Source organism: Crinia signifera, chromosome 4 (genome assembly GCF_055691185.1).
Source record: "Crinia signifera chromosome 4, ASM5569118v1, whole genome shotgun sequence".
Taxonomy (NCBI): domain Eukaryota; kingdom Metazoa; phylum Chordata; class Amphibia; order Anura; family Myobatrachidae; genus Crinia; species Crinia signifera.
The window spans coordinates 210,351,103-210,371,093 of NC_139220.1; the positions used below are offsets into that span (position 1 = coordinate 210,351,103).

A 19,991-nucleotide genomic window follows, 5' to 3' on the forward strand; every position below is an offset into this window, starting at 1 on the left:
GTGTAAAGCCTGTTTCACATGTCTGTATGTAAATAATTTGTTTCATTCTACAATAGCAGTGCTTTTGAATGAATTAATAATAATAATCTTCCCCGTCCTCAGCCTTGTAAGACGAGAGATAATTTGGTTATTGCTTCCCTCCGAATCTGTTTGATATAGTTTACTTGGAGGTTTGGAATTCTATTCTGGGACTGTTATGGAAAGTTTTTTTTTATTGAAAGGATATGTATTGAGAGTAATATGAAATGTTGTTGAAATAACGTAGTGCAAAACACTATTTTTTTTTCTCCTGAAATGCAATGTTGCTAGTTAAGTATTTCATTCGTTTATGTGGAGTACCAAAGAGATTGTACTTGGGTTATGTACTTCTATATAGTAAGGTTTTTGTATCCATTATGTGGGCACCCACAGCTACCGTATGCAAATAAAAGTGCTGACCGTGCATTGCTGCTGTCATTCATCTACAAAGACAAGCTTTGGGCTGCATGAAGTAAAAATGGGAACAATAAGTGAATGATACATAGGTAAGGGCGCCAGATGGCCTCCCGACAGTCGGGATCCTGATTTACGGGGCTATTCTCCCACATGGGGGGTCCACAAACCCAATAGAAGGAGAATAGAACCTGTGGCGAGCCACCGAGCCCACAGTGGCGACCGCCCAAGGAGCTTAAACACACACACCCCCGTTGTAGTCCAGACGTTGGTCTAATGACTGTTAAAATAGATAATAGATCAATCTACCCAATGACCAGGGGATGGTGGAAAGTAATTTAATTGACTCTGACACTTGAACAGAGGGGTGCTATAGGGGTTTTTCCTTTTTGACATATGTTGATCATATAGAGTGAATGTATGCTACTGCAGGAGTATCAGTTACAAGAATACTAGGCCTTCTACAGTACTTTGGTCATAAGGGTTGTACGTTTTTATGAGTGGTGCAGACACTTGTTATAGAACTGCAAAACTGTTAGTGCTGATGTGTGAGAGTGACTGATAACAATGCAGTTTGCTATGGTGACCATGTTGATTGCAGAATAACATAACGATTTCAGAGTATCTCCTACCATTTCTAAATTATACTCTGCTGCTTTGCTTTTTTTCCCCTTCTTAATCTATTCTATTTCCAACAGCCAGAGATTACACGGCTCATAATACACCCAGCTTAGCAGTGTAATCCTTAACCCATACTCCAGTTATCACAGACCACAAACCTCTCTCAAAATAATTGTTTGTGTATTTTTTTTTTTTTTTTCTAAAAGTGCCAAGCGTAGTGATGCAGAATGGTGGCACATGGTATGCACTAATGTTTATCATTGTCTTTGTTCCACTTTTTCTTCTCATTGGTTTCCTGCCAGCTTCTTCCTATGGTGCAGGAACCTACCAGTAGGGTTAACTGGCTTCACACTAAATTTGCTGTAGTTCAAATATGAATGTGTTTTGTAGATTGTGTACTAATTGTGTATTATTCTGGAGAAATATCATTGTTTTCTAAGGTGTGTGTTGTTGTTGTGTTTTTTTTTTTTTTTATAAAAAGCAGCATGAAATTCGGAAATGTTTGGCCATGTTCTCTGCAAAAGCTTTTATTATATTACAAGGAAAAAGAAACAATTACTTTTCACTTTAAGGTGCCTTTAAGCTAAACAGTAGTATTGAATGTTATGTACCTGAACCTGCAACTATACTAGGCATCCAGTAAGCTTCCCAGCATCTGTAAAGAGCCCTTCGTTGCTCCTTTCCTCCTGCTGGGGCAGGTATTTCAGACAAGCAGCACATTGGGGCAGATGTATGAACTAGCGTTAAGTGCATTTCTGCACTTAATGCTCGTTAACAGGGAGGGATTAAGTTTTTGCAGATGTACTAAAAGCACACCTAACGTGCACTAGGGACAGCCCGCTGAGTAATGCTTGGCGGGGCTGTCCCCTGCAATCCTTCCCAGTAACTAGCTGCCAGGGGGATGTCTTAACAGCCTCCTAGGCTAGTGAAGGCTAACAATCTGTCTTTAAAATATCAGAACATACTATACAACAAGGGATTAGCTGCTATAAACATAGGTTGAACTAGATGGACGCAAGTCTTTATTCATCTTCACCTACTATGTAACTATGTAACCTTGACACTCCAGCTGTTGTTGATCTACACATCCCAGCATGGCTTGCATCAGTTTTAGCATGGCCAAATAGGAAAACTGTAGCAGGGCATGCTGGGATGTGTAGTTCAGCTGTAGTGTCGAGGTTAGCCACCGCCAGCCTAGGCTTTGTTTTTTAAAGCACAGCGCTGTGGGAGTACCCATAAGGAGAGCCGTTAACCCTGGAACCCTGCAGTGGGGATAGGAGAATGCTAGCCCTGAGCTGGTGAAGCGGCCCGGACAGTTAATGGATGATGTATGCCTAGGAGGCTGGTCTTACATTGCCCTTGCCGCTACTTGCTGGGGAAATTGCAGGGGTCAGCCCCGCCAAGTGTTACTTGGTGGACTGTCCCTAGCGCACGTTAGGTGCGCTGTTCGTATATTTGTAAAAATGTAATTCCCCCAGCTAACGCTAGTTGATACATCTGCCCCATTGCTGCCTAATCTGGCACATGATTGAAGCAGGAAGGAGAGCATAGCTGGGCTTTTACATAGGTTGGGGACACACAAGTTCTAAAGTGTCATCCAGCTCAATGTAAGTAATGTACTGTAGGGCAGTACGGATGGTGTAATGGTTAGCATTACTGCCTTACAGCACTGAGGTTCGATTCAAACCATGAGCCTAACTGTGGGGAGTTTGTATATTCTCCCCGTACTTGCGTGGGTTTCTTACGGGTGCTCTGGTTTCCTCCCAGAATCCATAAATATACTGGTAGGCTAATTGGCTCCCAACAAATTAACCCTAGAATGTCTGTGTGTGCGTGTACATGTGGTAGGGAATATAGATGATTGTAAGCTCCACTGGGGCAGGGACTGATGTGAATGATCAAATATTCACTGCAGAATATGTGTGTGTGTGCTATATAAGATACTGTTAAAAATAAATAAATCTTATGAATCACTACTTATAAAATCATAAAGTGATTAAAAGCATTCCTAATGTTAGTATTGGTTGCTTATTCGTGAGCTCTTGCTGCACATCTTCCTGGAGATATAATCATTCCTGCAAGTTAAATTGTTTATACCTGTGTATATTGGATGTACTGTTAGCACATTATGCTGCCCTCTGCTGTTTGTTAAAGGTACAGGGGAATCCTCAGCAATATATAAATTGTGGAAGTCCGAGTGAACTGTTGGCTTAGAGTAGACTGTCTATCGATCTATTTTATAATACATTTTGTTGGATGAGTACAAATGTATACAAGTAAAATGGAATCACGAGCATTATTGCTAAATCAGGTTTATAACTTAGCTTTTTAAGCCTACTTCCAAGCTTGGAACCAAAAGTATTTGCATGAAATTTCAAATTCTTTTATAGAACATCTAGAAATACAAATAGTTGTATAGCAGGTCAAAGCCTATTTGTAGCCAGTGAAACTGCATAGATTTAGATTATATATAACCTTTTTGAATCAAAAATAGGATACTGAACGCATGAGCTGATGTGGTTTATGTGTCATGGCACAGCAGCAAGGAAGTGTAGCCTGACCTCAAGACTATTTTGCAGTCTAACTGCAAAATCTAAACCTGAAATTAATTCCATACTGTTAGACATATATCAGAATTCTCATAACAAAACAAAAATACAGAATTGCTTCAACCAATTAAGGAATTTATTTTAACGGATTCTGTTGGTTTTTTTTTTGCCTTCTAATTTACTACTAATTTCTTTATTACAGCTGATGGACTTCCCCAGGTCTTCTACTTTGGCCCGTGTGGAAAGTACAATGCCATGGTACTCGAGCTCCTTGGTCCAAGTTTAGAAGACTTGTTTGACCTATGTGACAGGACTTTCACCTTGAAGACTGTGCTGATGATCGCTATTCAGTTGGTGAGCAGCACTTTTCCTCCTATCTCCATCCTAGCTGCTCAGTTTTCCCAAAGTTATTTATTTGGTTTCTCTTTTCTTGTGCATTTATTGTAACCATATCAGTATTTTATATTTATGATGATTGTTGTATTCTATGTTATGGTTTTAATTCTAAATGAGAGCTGTTCATTTTAGTTCCCATGTTTACATTCATTCTTGGCACTTTAGCACCAAGGACTGGTGCAGGACCATTGTCATCATCCTCCCTTTATGGTTCTATAATTAGTACTATGAGAAGCTTTTTCAAAAAATAAATCTGGGCAATCACTCAGACTTTCAAAGTACACTACCAGCTTTTGTAAGAAAAACCTCACTAATCTGCAAGTTCCAAGTTAATGGGAGTTCTTTCTGATTGCTTTGTGTCTAAAATCTGCAGATTTCAAGGATGGAATACGTTCATTCCAAGAACCTAATTTACAGAGACGTTAAGCCAGAGAACTTCTTAATTGGTCGTCAAGGGAATAAGAAGGAACATGTCATTCACATAATAGACTTTGGACTGGCCAAGGAGTATATAGATCCAGAAACCAAAAAGCACATACCTTATCGGGAACACAAGAGCCTGACTGGAACAGCCAGATATATGTCCATAAACACCCACCTGGGGAAAGGTTTGCAATGCTTTTCTTTTTTTTATCCTTTTATATGCATGCAATTTAATTGGTGTACTAGAAAGTATTGAACATGAACACCCTTCATGCCTGTATGATCATATAGCTGGCTAATGTCTATATGTGGAGAGGGGTGTTGTTGTTTCCTGGTATTCCAGAAGAGAATGATTTAGTGTCATTAATATTTCATTCTGCATAACAAAATACATTTGATTTTTGCTGGCAATATTTATTTATTAAGTTTCTTATATCGCGCATACAGATTCCGCAGCGCTTTACAGAGAATATTTGATAATTCACATCAGTCCCTGCCCCAGTGGAGCTTACAATCTATATTCCCTACCACATATACACATACAGACATTCTAGGGTTAATTTTGTTGGGAGCCAATCAGCCTAGCAGTATATTTTTGGATTGGGGGAGGAAACCGAAGTACCTGGAGGAAACCCACACAAGTACTGGGAGAATATACAAACGCTGCACAGTTGGAGCCATGTTGGGGATAGAACCCATGACCTCAGTGATGTGAGGCAGTAATGCTAACCATTACACCATCCGTACTGCCCAAAGTATATAATACTCCAATAATACTCTCTTCATTACTATCCAGGTTTTGAGGATATCCATGGTTGAGCACTGATGGCTACATTAAATTGACTGGGGTTTTAACTAGGCCACATGTGCTCAACCATGGATATCTTTAAAACCTTGACTAATAGGGAATTTCAGAAATACAAAAATAAGTATTTAGATGTTAAATTTGTTTATGTTCTAGTTCAATGCTCCATCATATAAACTATAAAACATAGTCATTATTTGCAGTATGTCATGCTTTGCATTTACTAGGTTAAAAATGAAATGCAAATAACATGTGGTATTGGCCAACCTTCATGAGTTTATATGTACCAAAATCAAAGATATGATGGCATATAATTTTAACATATTGGTCTTGTCTCTGAACCACCGCTGAACCTGTGGTGGATTTTACTGACATGGCCCAAGGGTCCACGCTGTAACCTTTCGTAAGCGCAGCCACACTTTATGCTCTTTTTAAAAACACATGGATCAAAATGTATTATGTTTTTTTGTAGGCAGAATTTATTTGACGGTGTATTTTGGAGCAGATTCAGTTGGCCACAAATCTGGCCCTATGTGTTTTATATCTAGTATTTTATATTCATCATTTGATGTACTATTGACGACCGTTCACATCACTGAGTGTGAATCACTAATTTCTGAATTGTTTACGTATTGAGGTGTATAATGTGTCAGCAATGTTACATTTGACAGCTTGCGCAGAGATGATATATTACAAAAACTCCATATAAAAAGTAGTAGTAGTTACCTGGGTTCCCATCCAGATGATGGGTATGCAGCCCCTTACTTATCAAATAGAATGGTGGCACACGTTGGAATTCAATCGCCACAGCTTCTGTAAAGCCAAAGTTTTAATTGTTTTTCTTAGATTTTTTTTTAGGAATAAAAACAGATAACAATCTTACCTCATCTCAGTCTCATCTAAGGCGGACTAGTGCACTCATATGTGCAGCTCAATCCGTGCAACTGTACTTGATGACGTCCTGCGCAGTGAAAATCTGGTGTCACGACGGGCTCCAGTGAGCTACGTAATTGGCTGGATCACAGAGGACCACCAAGGGGGTCTATATTGATAACCAAGGTAACTAAATGTTATGTTATGCACACTAGATTTACATTACTTAGTGTTTCTCTTAGTGCCAGTCTTTGCTTACATAACATTGTTACCTTGGTTACATATACACCTCCTCGACGGACCACCATGATGTGTCTAATGATGATGCGCCATGCATGTGCATCACTGTGCATAACGTCATCACATACCGGAATTGAGCCGCACATGGGAGTGCACTAGTCAGCCTTCAATGTTTCACTATAAATAAGGCAAGATCGTAATCTGTTTTTATTCTTGAAGAAAATTGTAATAAAATAATTGAAATGTTGACTTTACACAAATTAAGACCTTTTACTTCCGAGATACATGATATATTTATATTCCATTACTGGTCGCACTCTCCTCAAACTGCGGTAAGCAACAACGGGTATGTCTCCCACAATACATGCAAATGGGGTTTTTGGGGGAGAATCCTGCGCTGCAGAGCAGCTAAACCTGTACAGTGGGTGCTTCACCAAAGTGCACCAAACACAGACCAACAATACAAAAGATTTACTGACAGTTTTTCAAGCGCTCCTTTCATGTATCTCCTTGGCATGGACCACTGTAGATCACTCGTGGGACATGAAAAGGAGAAAAAAAAGCAATATGGTGTAACACCTTCAAATGTGGGTGAATCAATGTAGATATTGCTGTAAGATGGGAACCGTACCCTCTTTGATTGTCCACACACAGGTAGACAATAATCGCTTAATGGAGTAAGGTCTGGAAATTAGGTCCTCAAACACATCCTTTGGCCTTGTCCGTGGTCGCCCAACATGTAAAATATTTGAGCAGAAAATTCTCCAATGGTGAAATAACGTTTTTATTATTAAAAAACAATGCACAATGTATAAATGGGTAATAAACGATGGACTCTCACCAGAACACTATGTCTACTTGTATGAGAAGCAGACATAGACAGCATGAATGGAAAAACCTCAGGCGTCCCTGGAAGCTGGAAGATGTAACCAAGTCCTGGTGGTCCGTCCAAAGTCTATCAGTCCCTTCAGCCAACGCGTTTCAGACATGAAAGTCCTTTATCAAGGCATAGAGACATACCCCTATGTCCGGGTATTTATACCCAGACCTTCTAATCACACAGTGAGACCTATTTCCAGACATGGATTTCTAACCTCTAGTCCTATACATAATAATGATGTTCAATTCCTGGATTTTTTCTCCCTCTATTATGGGAGATGTGGTATGATGCCGGTATTTTGCGCATCTGCACTTCCGTGCGTTCCAGCTGATACCGGAAGTCGTAAGGTGTATGCGTCTCTGCGTCACTTCCGGTTCCGCGGTGGTATGCATATAGTATTCATCTCTTGTTTCCTAGTTTATGCGTGGGTCCGGCCGTATTTAATGTCCCCATATATGCGTTCCATGTGGATGGATACAACTTTAGCTTGCGTTCCACCGCCATTTTGTTTGGCGGTGCGTGGATTTTTGATGTCCCCGCATATATAAGGAAAAGATAAGATATAAATGAGTACACCTCGCAATGACATATAAATAATAGAGGGATCGTGCACATTAAAAATATGTTAAAAAATTCATGAAAAAAATGAGCAAATGATTTCATAAAACCACTTAAAAACCATAATCGATACATTAATGTAAATCCATGATAAAAGAGATATATTTAAATACAAAAAATCAGCAGGGGACAGAGGATGATTAAAAGACCTATAAAAACCATTTTAATTCAAAATCTTTATTGAGTCCATTGGGCACTAATGTTTTGAATTGATAGATCATACTCCTCTCACTCTTGGCTAATAGTGTGGCAATATTACCCCCCCCCCCCCCCCCCCTTTCTCCCATATTGATTTTTTTTGAGGGCTGCGAAGTTTTTTATGTATTTGGGGTCGCAGTTGTGTTCCTCCCGGAAATCATGCTCTTTCGCAACATTTCCGGGAGGAACACAACTGCGACCCCAAATACATAAAAAACTTTAGATTTTCATGTCTGAAACACGTTGGCTGAATGGACTGATAGACTTTGGACGGACCACCAGGACTTGGTTACATCTTCCAGCTTCCAGAGACGCCTGAGGTTTTTCCATTCATGCTGTCTATGTCTGCTTTTCATACAAGTAGACATAGTGTTCTGGTGAGAGTCCATCGTTTATTACCCATTTATACATTGTGCATTGTTTTTTAATAATAAAAACGTTATTTCACCATTGGAGAATTTTCTGCTCAAATATTTTACATGTTGGGCGACCACGGACAAGGCCAAAGGATGTGTTTGAGGACCTAATTTCCAGACCTTACTCCATTAAGCGATTATTGTCTACCTGTGTGTGGACAATCAAAGAGGGTACGGTTCCCATCTTACAGCAATATCTACATTGATTCACCCACATTTGAAGGTGTTACACCATATTGCTTTTTTTTCTCCTTTTCATGTCCCACGAGTGATCTACAGTGGTCCATGCGAAGGAGATACACGAAAGGAGCGCTTGAAAAACTGTCAGTAAATCTTATGTCTCCCACAATGGCCAGACTCTGTATCCAAATATATGAACCATAGAGAAGGGGCACCCACCAGGAAATTTGTTATTGCACTTGAAAACAATGCAGATTTATTCCAATATGGTAATTCAGAATTCTTAAAGTTTTATTCCAAATAGGACCATCATCAGGAGGTACATTTCTGATAATTTAAAGTGACCTTAGGAAATTTTCCAACAAAAAGACAGATTGAATAGGTTGAATGTAAATTTGACCCTTTTTTGCTGAAAATTGACTATGTTTCTAACTGTTGGAAATATCGTCACAAATTGAAAACCCCACTTCGTCATCTATAGCACCAATAAGTGTAGCAGGGCTACACACACACTTAGGGGGTATTCAATCCCCCGTGGGGAGATGCTCGCCAGGCCCTATTCAATGCTGTCTTCCCCGACAGCATTGAGCAGGGTTTCTCGGCAGAACTAGCCTGACATCACAAGCAGACGGGCTCATTCTGCCGGGAAGTGGCGAGTTGCCGGCTGCAGTTCGCCTCTTCCCGGCCGCAACTCGCGGCCACGTCCCATCTTGTCCCACTGCAGGCAGGACATTGAATCCCGCCTTCATGGTCTCGGTCAAGCTGACTGAGAACGGGACAGGGTCACGGCGGTCGAGCAAGCTAGACTGCCGTGACCCCCACATTGAACATCCCCCTTAAAATGATATAGTAAAAGACTATATCTGTTTTAATGGTATTCTTATTTAAAGTTTAATTGCACCTTAAGTTCCATTTTAAAGGATAGCCACCATGTCAATTGGTCTCCTAGACTCTCTTAGAACAAGTCAGATGCATTGGTATAGTACAGCTAAACATGAGGCCTATCGCTAAAACATATGAGTAGTGTTAAACTGAATTAAACTTCTAATAAAAATTTGTTTTTATTATACAGACATTGTTAATATTGCGAAGTGGTCTTGTATTCAAAGTGTCATCTCTCTGCTAGAGTCCGTGATTCTCCTAAACACTGCCATCTGCTGGCAGAGAGTGAAACTACATCTTTCTCACACATGCACAAACACAGAAGGTTGCAGACTAACTTTCAACACTTTTGCTTCGATCAGGCTTATTAGTATATACATGGGATCTGCAGGCGGTATTTCATAGCCTACCATCCACATGGGCGTGGTGGTGGGAGAATAAAATAGTGTGCTGAGCGTAGCGAGGCACTATGCCCAAGGGATTTATTTATTTATTTAGTCATAGTTTCTTATATAGCGCAGGAGATTCCATTGCGCTTTACAATGGTAGACAGTGATAAAACAAACTGGGTAACGACAGACAGACTTGGAGGTAGGAGTGCCCTCCTGCAAGCTTACAATCTATAGGGATGCGGTGCACTCCAAACTGTGTCGACATTCGGGTAAAAAAAAAGGTGAAAACCCCCCATGTCGACCTTTTTGCTTGTCGGCCTAATGGTTGTTGACCATTTTGCTTTAGACCCCTTGTCCCAGTTCCATATACGTATAAGTTATACAGCCATCAGTTCATTGCAGTGTATTAGCTCCATTTATTTTGTTTGTAGATCTCTACATAATTGACTTTCTGCATACATTGTAGCTCCCTGTTCCATCACTATATTGTTTCTTTGCTAGTGCTACCAATATACCTATTGCAGTGATCCATCTCTGGTTTGGCTGTGGAGAGATCTGATGTCTACTGTGGTTTCAATTACATGTCCTAATGTCAGACTCTATATTAGTCTTCATTGGTCATCCTATTGCTATCACTCCTGAGATTCCTTAAGGTGACACAACACTGCCCCATTCAGTTCAAACTGGCAAACACTGAGCAAGCTCCTCATCCAAGTTTAGATGCATCGTTTTTTTTGTTACAGTAATGGTGTGTACACACAATGAGATTCCTTTGCTATTTGACTAATGCTGTATACACACTGTACAATTTGACATTCGGTTTTGACTATATAGTGAAAATTGAATCGGGGTCGCATATACATCGTATGGAGGTAGAACATGTTTTTATGCTTTCTATCCTGGTTCGATGCCAATGCGCGCTCCCGTTCAGTTGAAATAGAAAAGCCAAATGGACAGTGCAGCAATGACAATATAGTACAAATCAAATGTAGATGGCGTGAATTGGATGTAAATAGTACAGAGTTAGCAAAGATTGCATAGCAAAGGAATTTCTCCGTGTGTGCACACCATATAATTTGATTGCTTTGCAATCTTTGCGAACTCATGTGCTAATTACATACAATTCATACTATCTACATTCAATCTGCACTAAAGTCATTGCTGCACTGTCTATTTTGCTTTTTAATTTCAGCTGAACGGGAGCGCGCATTGGCATCGAATCAGGATAGAAAGCTTAAAAACATGTTTTATCTCCATTCGATTTTGACTAAATAGTCTAAATCGAATGTAAAATTGTACAGTGTGTGCACAGAATTAGTCAGGTTTGCTTGACTGCAGTTTATATAATTACATATTTTATAGAAGCTTTATTTTTGAACATGTATAGTGTTACAATGCAGGTGAATACAGATCATATAGTACTTTAATAATATAGTTCTTTTACCACTTACCAAGAAATTTATATAGCATATTTGTGATACGGACCTTGCTCCGCCAGATTGTCACAGATTTTTGGCACTGATAGAATAGAGGGGGAGGAGGGGGTAGTCGTCCCTGAGTAATATTAATGGTCTTATTTAATCAATCCTAGGAATTCTTTCTCACCATCAGTTACTGTCTGTTACTGATGATCAGATAGTGAGAGGGTAACTCACTGCCGCCATCAGGCTCCTACACCAGCACCCGGAACAATGTGCCCCAGTCTCCTACCACCAGAATCGCCTACTTCTCTGTATATACGGACACATTGGTGCAACACTTCCTGGTTAGTGTTGGCCAATTTCCACTGGTCCCGCAATGTGGACCAGCAGTACTGACTAGCTAATAGAGCCCACTGTCTACAAGCTGAAGACTTTCTATCTAGAATGTCCAGATATCAGACTACCATGGTGGTCACAGGATACAGTAGTTGCAGGCATCTTGAAGCAAAAAGATTGCTCATAGGTTGTTGTTTTTTAAAACCAGATCACTGTGGGGACAGTTCACAGCATGCAATATGTCACACAAGTCTGCTGGTGTTCAGAGAAAATGCACACATGAGGCTTGCAGTCTTTTAATCTAATTCCACCACTCAATATCACCTGGGTCTCTTAATCAAGCTTTGTACATGTGCTGCGCATACACATATGACACATTGTCCCTAATAGACAATGTGGAATGCTAATTTTGTTGTGCCAGAGACCATCTGGACAGGTGCCTGAAAGTCTGCTTCCCTCCTTTGCTCTACTTCCTGGATTCTGCTGGAGAACCTGACCACTCTCTGGCCGAATGTGGGCAGGCTGAGGCAGACAGAATCCCCAGGCATCCATCCCCATGCCTATAAAGTGTGAGCTTTTTGGTGCTTAGTAGAAAAATTAGCCAGCTGTGCTGGCCAGCTCTCCACACATCACCTGATGCCACTGTTATTGAGGAGGCTCGCAGGGAGGAAATACTGGGGGGGCCAGAGAAACTAACAGCCGCACTGAGTGCTCGATTCCCCATAGAACCACCATGGAAGATATACGTTTTCTGGCAAGTGATAAGTTCTAAGCTTTATACACCAGAGGACTGCAGCTCTGAGATCTGCTGTCTCATCTCTGTGCTGCATGTACAGCTGTATCCTCAGATATCTAGCCTCAATATGCTATGCAGTGCGAGATGCCTGGCGTGAATAAACCACCAGGTCCCATGCAACCTTTGGGTTAATCTGATATGACACTTGTATGTTGTGTGTGGCTGAGTTTGTATACAATGCAGCATTGTATTGGAAAAAAGCTGAAATTGCTACATTGTAGCACTTCATATTAACAGATTTAGAGACTCAATGTGCCCATACACTACCAATATATTTTCGTATGAACTTGGCCCTATTCATGTAATTCTGATGCATCGGGCAGTGAAATTGCGTGAAAAGTGTCAAATCTTGTTTTACCTCTGGATCCAATGTGCAGTCCCATGTGCATTGGAGGCACAGATCACCATGGCTGCCACAAAGATTTATCAGATCTCGCATCCATGACTGCAATCACATACGATACATTGTATGCAAAAGGACCGTATGCGGTGTATCCTATGCGACCCTGCTGTCTGGGAAACTGACAGGGAGTTGAAGGAAAATAGAATGCGACTTTAAGCCTTCGATAAGTCACGCTAGTGTATGGAGGCCTTTAGTCACACACACATATGAAAATGTCATATATCAATTGCTCTACACATTGTCCTTGTCATGTTGCATCGAAGATGCAATCTCAGTAAAAATGGTGTTTGCCACTAGATTATCCTCAGGGACAAGACATGTCAAGAGGGGCTGTTTGGCATGAAGTATGTAAGTAAGTGCATGATGTACAGATGGAGCTCCTCTCCGTCATCTCCAGCGCTCACCAGAATGTCCCCGCTGGCTGAAAGGGACTCCATTACACTGGGACACGCAAGCATCTCACACAGGTGTACAGGTGTACACCTGTGTGAGATGATAAAACTTTTGAGCATTTTTTTTTTTTTTTTTAATTGTGATTTTTTTAAAAAATTTTTTAGATGTCTGCCATCTTTTTGTTGCATTACAAACACTTGCAGGAATGTAATATGTATATCCTTTAAGTCTGTTTAAAGTGATTTGGTAACAGAGCAAATTTCACCTAGTGCAATGAGGAATTAGCTCCTGGGTTAAGTGCCTTGTACTATTCAGTTAAGCCACAGTAAAGTTGCCCATACACAGTGCAATGCGCACCGTGCATTTTAAATTAGATCACATTGCATCTTGTTCAAAACGCATTCGATGTGCTAAAGCACCGTGCGTTCTGAACTAGATGCGATCTAGTTCAAAAAGTACCTGCAGCACATGCCTTGTGCTGCGCACGGGAGCGCACATCGCACTGTATATGGGCCCTATTAAGCGCTCAACACTGATTTCTGCTCGTACCTTCCCGCGGGTGCGAGCAGAAATCTTTGCCAGCTAGTGCTTAATTTTGGAGATGAAGCTTACTGCAACAAATTTCCGCCATCACATTATTTGTGTAGAGTTTGTACTTTCTCAAATTGTGTATTTGTTCTCCTGGTTCTCTGGTTGCCATTTATGCTGCAAATAAAATGTATTGAGTTAGTTTTTTGGCTACTGACAAGCTAACCCTGTGCCGTAAGGGATACACATTGTTCGTTCCAATGGCGCAGAAAATGATGGTTTGAAATATTCACTCTATGCAGCCCTACATAATATCCAGGTTCTATGTAAATTAAGGTTATTATACTTTCTTGATAGCTGCAGTGACAGGCCCTGTAGCGTGATGGCATGATTTCTATGGCAACAACTGTAAAATAGAATTTTATCAGTAATGTTATTTACTTTACCTCCTCAATAGAACATGATGAAGGTTATGTATGCATTGTTGAATCTATAAACTGGTTTTGTTTTTTTATAGACAAACTGGGTATGATTAAATATCCGGGTGCCGGGCGGGGTCCTGCGTGGCAGTCCATGACCCCCATAGAGGGAGAATAGAATAGGTGGCGAGCGCAGTGTGGCGAGCACAGCTAGCCAGCAAGGGGCTTTGTTGCGCTCACCATGCTGTTTTAGTCCGGCCAGTCGGGATCCCGACATCTGCCTAATGACTGTCGGAACCCTGTACCACACCCAAATATCCATGTACTGTATTACCACAGAAGAATCTTTATTTATATAGCATAAAAAAATTGTGGTAGGGTGTGGATAATCTACCACTTCTCTCAAAGATTCTATTTTATCACGTGTGTGTAAATGAATTTTTAACAAAGTTCATTGAAAGGCTGGCTAATATTCCCAATACTCAAAAATATTGGCCAGGACCTTTTCAATCAGTCTCATGCTGCAGATTTGGGTCTTTAAAAAGCTAAATCTGCATCCGCGGAAATGTCTGCTAACTTTGCCAATTAGCAATCGTTTTTGCAGAAAAAGGCATTTTTAGAGTGTTTCCAAAGTCCCCAAAAACAAGAACCTTAAATAGATCAAATGTGTATTCAATCTATTTTACGTGAAAACTGCAGATATTTCGGAGGATAGGAAAGATCTGCCGGTATTAAATACCCCTCACAGAAGAAAACAATAAGTTAAAATGCAATAATCGAAGTATAGATTACAGTATATTGACTGATTTTATAGTTAAGAGATGCAAAAGAGCAGGAAGGAGGTGAGGAAAGGGATGGTGTTCGGTGTTCAGGTCATGAAGAGTAGAGTCAGACATAGACAAAAGATATGAGAAAAGAGGTTGAGTGATCCTGGTGGGTATATACCAATATAAAGGGAGGGAGCTCATCCTAACTCAATTGGAGAGGGATCTTTTTGTGAGGTGAGCCAGGGGCCACAAAACTTGTCTAAAGGATTTTTAGAATTAAGTATATTCTGCCAAGTTTTTAGGTGCCTTGGTGATACAATAGATTGGACATCGTAGGACTAGAGGGGTATAGAGGCTTGCCTTTCACAAAGAACCATAAGTCCAAAAGTGAAATGCTGTGTATGTAAAATAGTTTCCCGATCTCCTTGCCATAAAAATACAGTACTGTTTCTTCTAGAATTATGGTATTTCCTGGTTTTCTTATTTCATGATTTTTTTCTTATTTCTGTGTTATTTTAAAGAGCAAAGTCGGAGGGATGATCTAGAGGCCTTGGGACACATGTTTATGTACTTCTTGCGAGGAAGCCTTCCATGGCAAGGGCTAAAGGTAAGCATGGTTCACCCTTCCTTTCTATGACGTGACGTGCACAAATGCCAAAAAGCAAATCTAGAAGATGAATGCTCTTTCCCCTTGCACAGTATTGAGTGTATTTTTCACTCCAGGCCAAATACAGCTTATGGAGGGCAAAATGGTTTAAACAGAACTGTATATAGTGACTTTCTAAATTATGTAATTGATTTCATTATCTTATTAATCTCTTATCAGGTTAATTGATTTATCTTTTACATGGGTGACTAGTGCGTTAATCAAACTTCCAGTCCTCATTGACCTGTAGCATTGTTACAGTTGGACGGGTGCCATAGTTGACTTAACATGCTAAAATGTCAATGTAACATGGTCAGAACTTCCATTCATGTAGTCAGAATTAGCCAGAATTTCACAATGTAGTAGAAATGCTGTATCATTCCAGACACAAATTTAAAAAGGGACCTTACTCTGTTTTATAAGGACCTATAAAAGAAGAAACTGGGCTTCTTGGCTGTATTCACTCATAGAAGCCTGCTTATTCAGTGCTGTAGGTTCTGAAAGACATGCACAGGTATTGTAAATGGATCATGACACATATTAAACTACTGTTACTCGCTACTGCCAGGAGTTCAGCTTTCCATGTTTATGAAACCTGTTTGGAACAACCCCAAAAAATCCATGTACGGGTTTGTCATTTGCTGCCTAAATTGCCAAATCTGTGCAGGCTGATAAATGTCCATATCTGTTACAGTTCCACTACTTTTAATTACAGAATAGCTTATTATTCATAATGAATATATTTCCTGTTTCAAACACACAGGCAGATACGCTTAAGGAGCGGTACCAGAAGATTGGAGACACAAAGCGTAATACACCTGTAGAAGTCCTCTGTGAGAATTTTCCAGGTAACATTACTGGTCTCTAGCAGTGAAAGGGTCTCCTAAAAAAAAAAATCTATCTCTTTCCAAAAGAAAAGGCACTCTAGTCAGTTTGTTTCTCCAATGCAAAAGGTTTTATCAAAAGTGGATATCAACAAATGTATACATTTTCGGGGTCAGCGCCCCTTCCTCAGGGTACAATCCACAATTAAAAAGATGCTCCAGTGGGTTTTTTTTTTTAATCGCTCAATAAAGCCGATTTATAAAGATCAATTAGATTTTTCAGGCATATTGTTCTGAGATCCCTATCATCCAGCTGTGGAGGAGTGTATGGTACCCAATGCAGCTGATGTATTTATTAAACAAGTCATTGCGAGGGATGACAAGCTGGCATTGCATATAATATTGCCCATGCAGCTTTGTTGTATATGGTTATTACAAAGGACATTCATTATTTCTTAATATTTTACACAAGTTGATATGTACATGATTGACATGACTAATGGAATTCCAAGCAGTTAGAAGTATATGCATTGAGTACAGTCTACTTGTCTTTAAGCTTACACCGCTAAATACACCAAACCAAAGCCCTGTTTTTAAAGATACTTCACCCCAGCCTCTGAGCATTGTGGTGATTCCTCCTAGGCAATACAGTATGTTAGAAGCTTTCACCCAGTTGGGCTAGTCTTCAAAATAGGTCACATGGGGAAGGAGCCAGGCACGGATTAACCGTTGCTGAGGGCCAATAAGATCCGCAGCTATGAAGATGATCATCTAATGATCAGTAAAAAGCTAAAGGCTTTAGCCAATCTCAGAGTGATAATGTAAATATACATGGATGATTACAAACATAAGGTTAATATGAAAATAGGACTGCATTCACATGTTTTAGCTTTCAAAATCACTAAAGAAGTCTGTTTTAGATCATATTTTTTCACATTATCGTCTTGGGCCTCTGTAACTGAGTTGTGCAGAGACTACAGATATATATTCCATTATGTTTAGTGTGCTGGATGGGTCATTCAGGTTTTCTCAAATATCAACTTGGAAAAGCAGATTTTAATTTTGTGCTTCTGTGTCACCAGAGGAAATGGCAACTTACTTGCGATATGTGAGGCGGTTGGATTTCTTTGAGAAGCCAGATTATGACTATCTACGGACACTTTTTTCGGAACTCTTTGAAAGGAAAGGATACACCTTTGACTATGTTTACGACTGGGTTGGCAGGCCAATTGTGAGTGTTTTTATTATTTTACTTGCGTCTCCAACAGAGACTTAATTGACAAAGGTACTTTGACAACAGTGAGCTCAATACAGGATTTATTAATTGTTATAACAATAATTAAACTAGGGAGTGCAATTGTGAATGGATTGGTTTGCTTATAATTTATTTGTTAAAAGTTTCTTATATAGCGCATACATATTCCGCAGCGCTATACAGAGAATATTTGAACATTCATATCAGTCCCTGCCCCAGTGGAGCTTACAATCTATAATCCCTACCACATGTACATGCACACAGTCATTCTAGGGTTAATTTGTTGGAAGTCAATTAGCCATCCAGTATATTCTTGGATTGTGGGAGGAAGCCGGAGTGCCCGGAGGAAACCCACGCAAGTACGGGGAGAATATACAAACTCAGCACAGTTAGAGCCATGGTGGGAATCAAACCCATGACCTCAGTGCTGTGAGGCAGTAATGCTAACCATTACATCATCCATACTGCCCCAATGAGACCCATAACAGTCTAAAGGTCCACACACACTGGGCGTATTTGCCCAGCGTGCATGGTGAGAAAGTATAGTATAAATCGCTGGGATGAAAAAAAATGATCAGTGCATACACACGCAGCGGTTTTCGCCTGTTTTGCCTATTTTTTTTATTTATTTTTTTCAGGGTGTGGACGATTTTCCATAGCAGGAAGCTATGGAAAGCCGTCCACACCGTTGCTCATCTGCTGGTAACACCAGCAGATGAGCGTCTGGGCAGCTTAGATGAGTAAACTGAGCTGCTTTCAGCTCAAAGTCGCCCAATGTGTATGTGCCTTAAGATTAAAGCCTTTCTGTATGGCCTACGACCCTAGCATACACATACAATTAGTGAAACCATAAGTAACTGATAGTCATTTCAATTCTGCATGATTGGTGTTTTATTTATTTTTTGTTACCTGTATATTTTTTGTCATTTTGTTCTGCTTTGGTTTAGCCATTTATTGTGATATGTGATCCATAGTGCTCACTTTCTGCACTGCTTGAGTAAAGCCAAACGGCTATTTAGGTGTTAGAGCCATGGTGGGATGTCATCTGGAAATCAGTCTAGCAGCAACACGAGTCTTACTGTACACATGGTCTAAAGTGGTGATGAAATAGGACAAAAAGTTAAAATGGTAAAGCAGTATGCTTGCTGTAATGTAATAGTCAATGGGGCTATTCAATCCAGGGTCACAACTGTCGATCCATCCCGAAAGCCGTGACCCTGGCCCATTTTCGTTTTTCTCAACAGCATATCGCCAGACAAGATTCAATGTCCCGCCTGCCGATCGGCGAAAAGGGGGTGTGTCCACTTAAACGGCTGTAGATTGTTGAGATTTGTCCGTTATCGGCAAACCGGGCCTGGCAACTTTTAAAGTTGGGCCCATACTGTCGATCTGCCCCTGCAATGCTGTCTGGCAAGACAGCATTGAATAGGCAAGAATATATAAAGAGCGCAATTGTGACACTGGAATTACTGGTAAAAAATATGTTTTTTATTTTTTGTTAATATAATATCTTGATCTTTATAATTAGCACACACCTAATCAATAGGCAGACAAGCTAGTATGCCATCTTAAAACACATGTAATACATTATACATATAATAATAGCAAGAAAAATATATATAAATAAAATACAGTTTAAATGAAGGACATGGACATCCAATAAATTGTTAGGCTGGCCAGCTCAACTTTAAAACACTTAAATGAGTGTATATATTTCTGAATTTGAACAATAGATTTCTCCAACCGGTATTTGTTAGTAAGCAATCAAATGTGCATTAGCCAAGAACTTGAGGCTTAATGTGCCACTTTCAACACAGTCTTTTTAGATGTTATTTATTTGCCCATATTTTTAAAGGCTTTTTATGCAAGGATGACGCTTAATTCAAACAGTCACGATAGAACCGTAGTGGGAAAAGCTTGTTCTGTGTGCTGTATCAGATGTTTTACAGCAGACCTTCAATGAGGTTAGATAGTAATGGCTTTGTACTCCGGGCTACAGGTGCTGACAGTGGTTTTTTTTTAGATCAGGGAGACATATAGATACATTGTGGTTGCTGCTTACAGAATAATGAGTGCAATATAATATTTGATTTTTCCTGCACTCAAAGGCTGTCCGTACTCACTCAGCTGGGGACGGACGCCTGTGGGAGCAGACTTACGGCCACGATGTTTCTCCTCACTGCATGCAGAAGTGTGGTATTCAGCATCCACCCGTCAGAGGTAAGTAACCGGCACCGTCGTGATGTTTGTAGAACAGCACAGGGACCAGGATGTTGTAAAGACACAGCCACACACGGT

General features: G+C 40.2%; 1 protein-coding gene across 5 annotated transcripts in view; it reads left to right on the forward strand.

The window, feature by feature from the left end:
* The window catches only part of CSNK1G1 (casein kinase 1 gamma 1), a 125,459-nt gene that overhangs the window by 70,101 nt on the left and 35,367 nt on the right, over window positions 1-19,991 (forward strand). For all 5 annotated transcript variants that reach the window (XM_083183690.1, XM_083183688.1, XM_083183691.1 and 2 more), the window contains 5 exons: window positions 3,805-3,956; window positions 4,372-4,606; window positions 15,490-15,575; window positions 16,378-16,462; window positions 17,521-17,669. In XM_083183690.1, coding sequence (XP_083039816.1) covers window positions 3,805-3,956; window positions 4,372-4,606; window positions 15,490-15,575; window positions 16,378-16,462; window positions 17,521-17,669 — 707 coding nt within the window. The remainder of the gene's footprint in view (window positions 1-3,804; window positions 3,957-4,371; window positions 4,607-15,489; window positions 15,576-16,377; window positions 16,463-17,520; window positions 17,670-19,991) is intronic.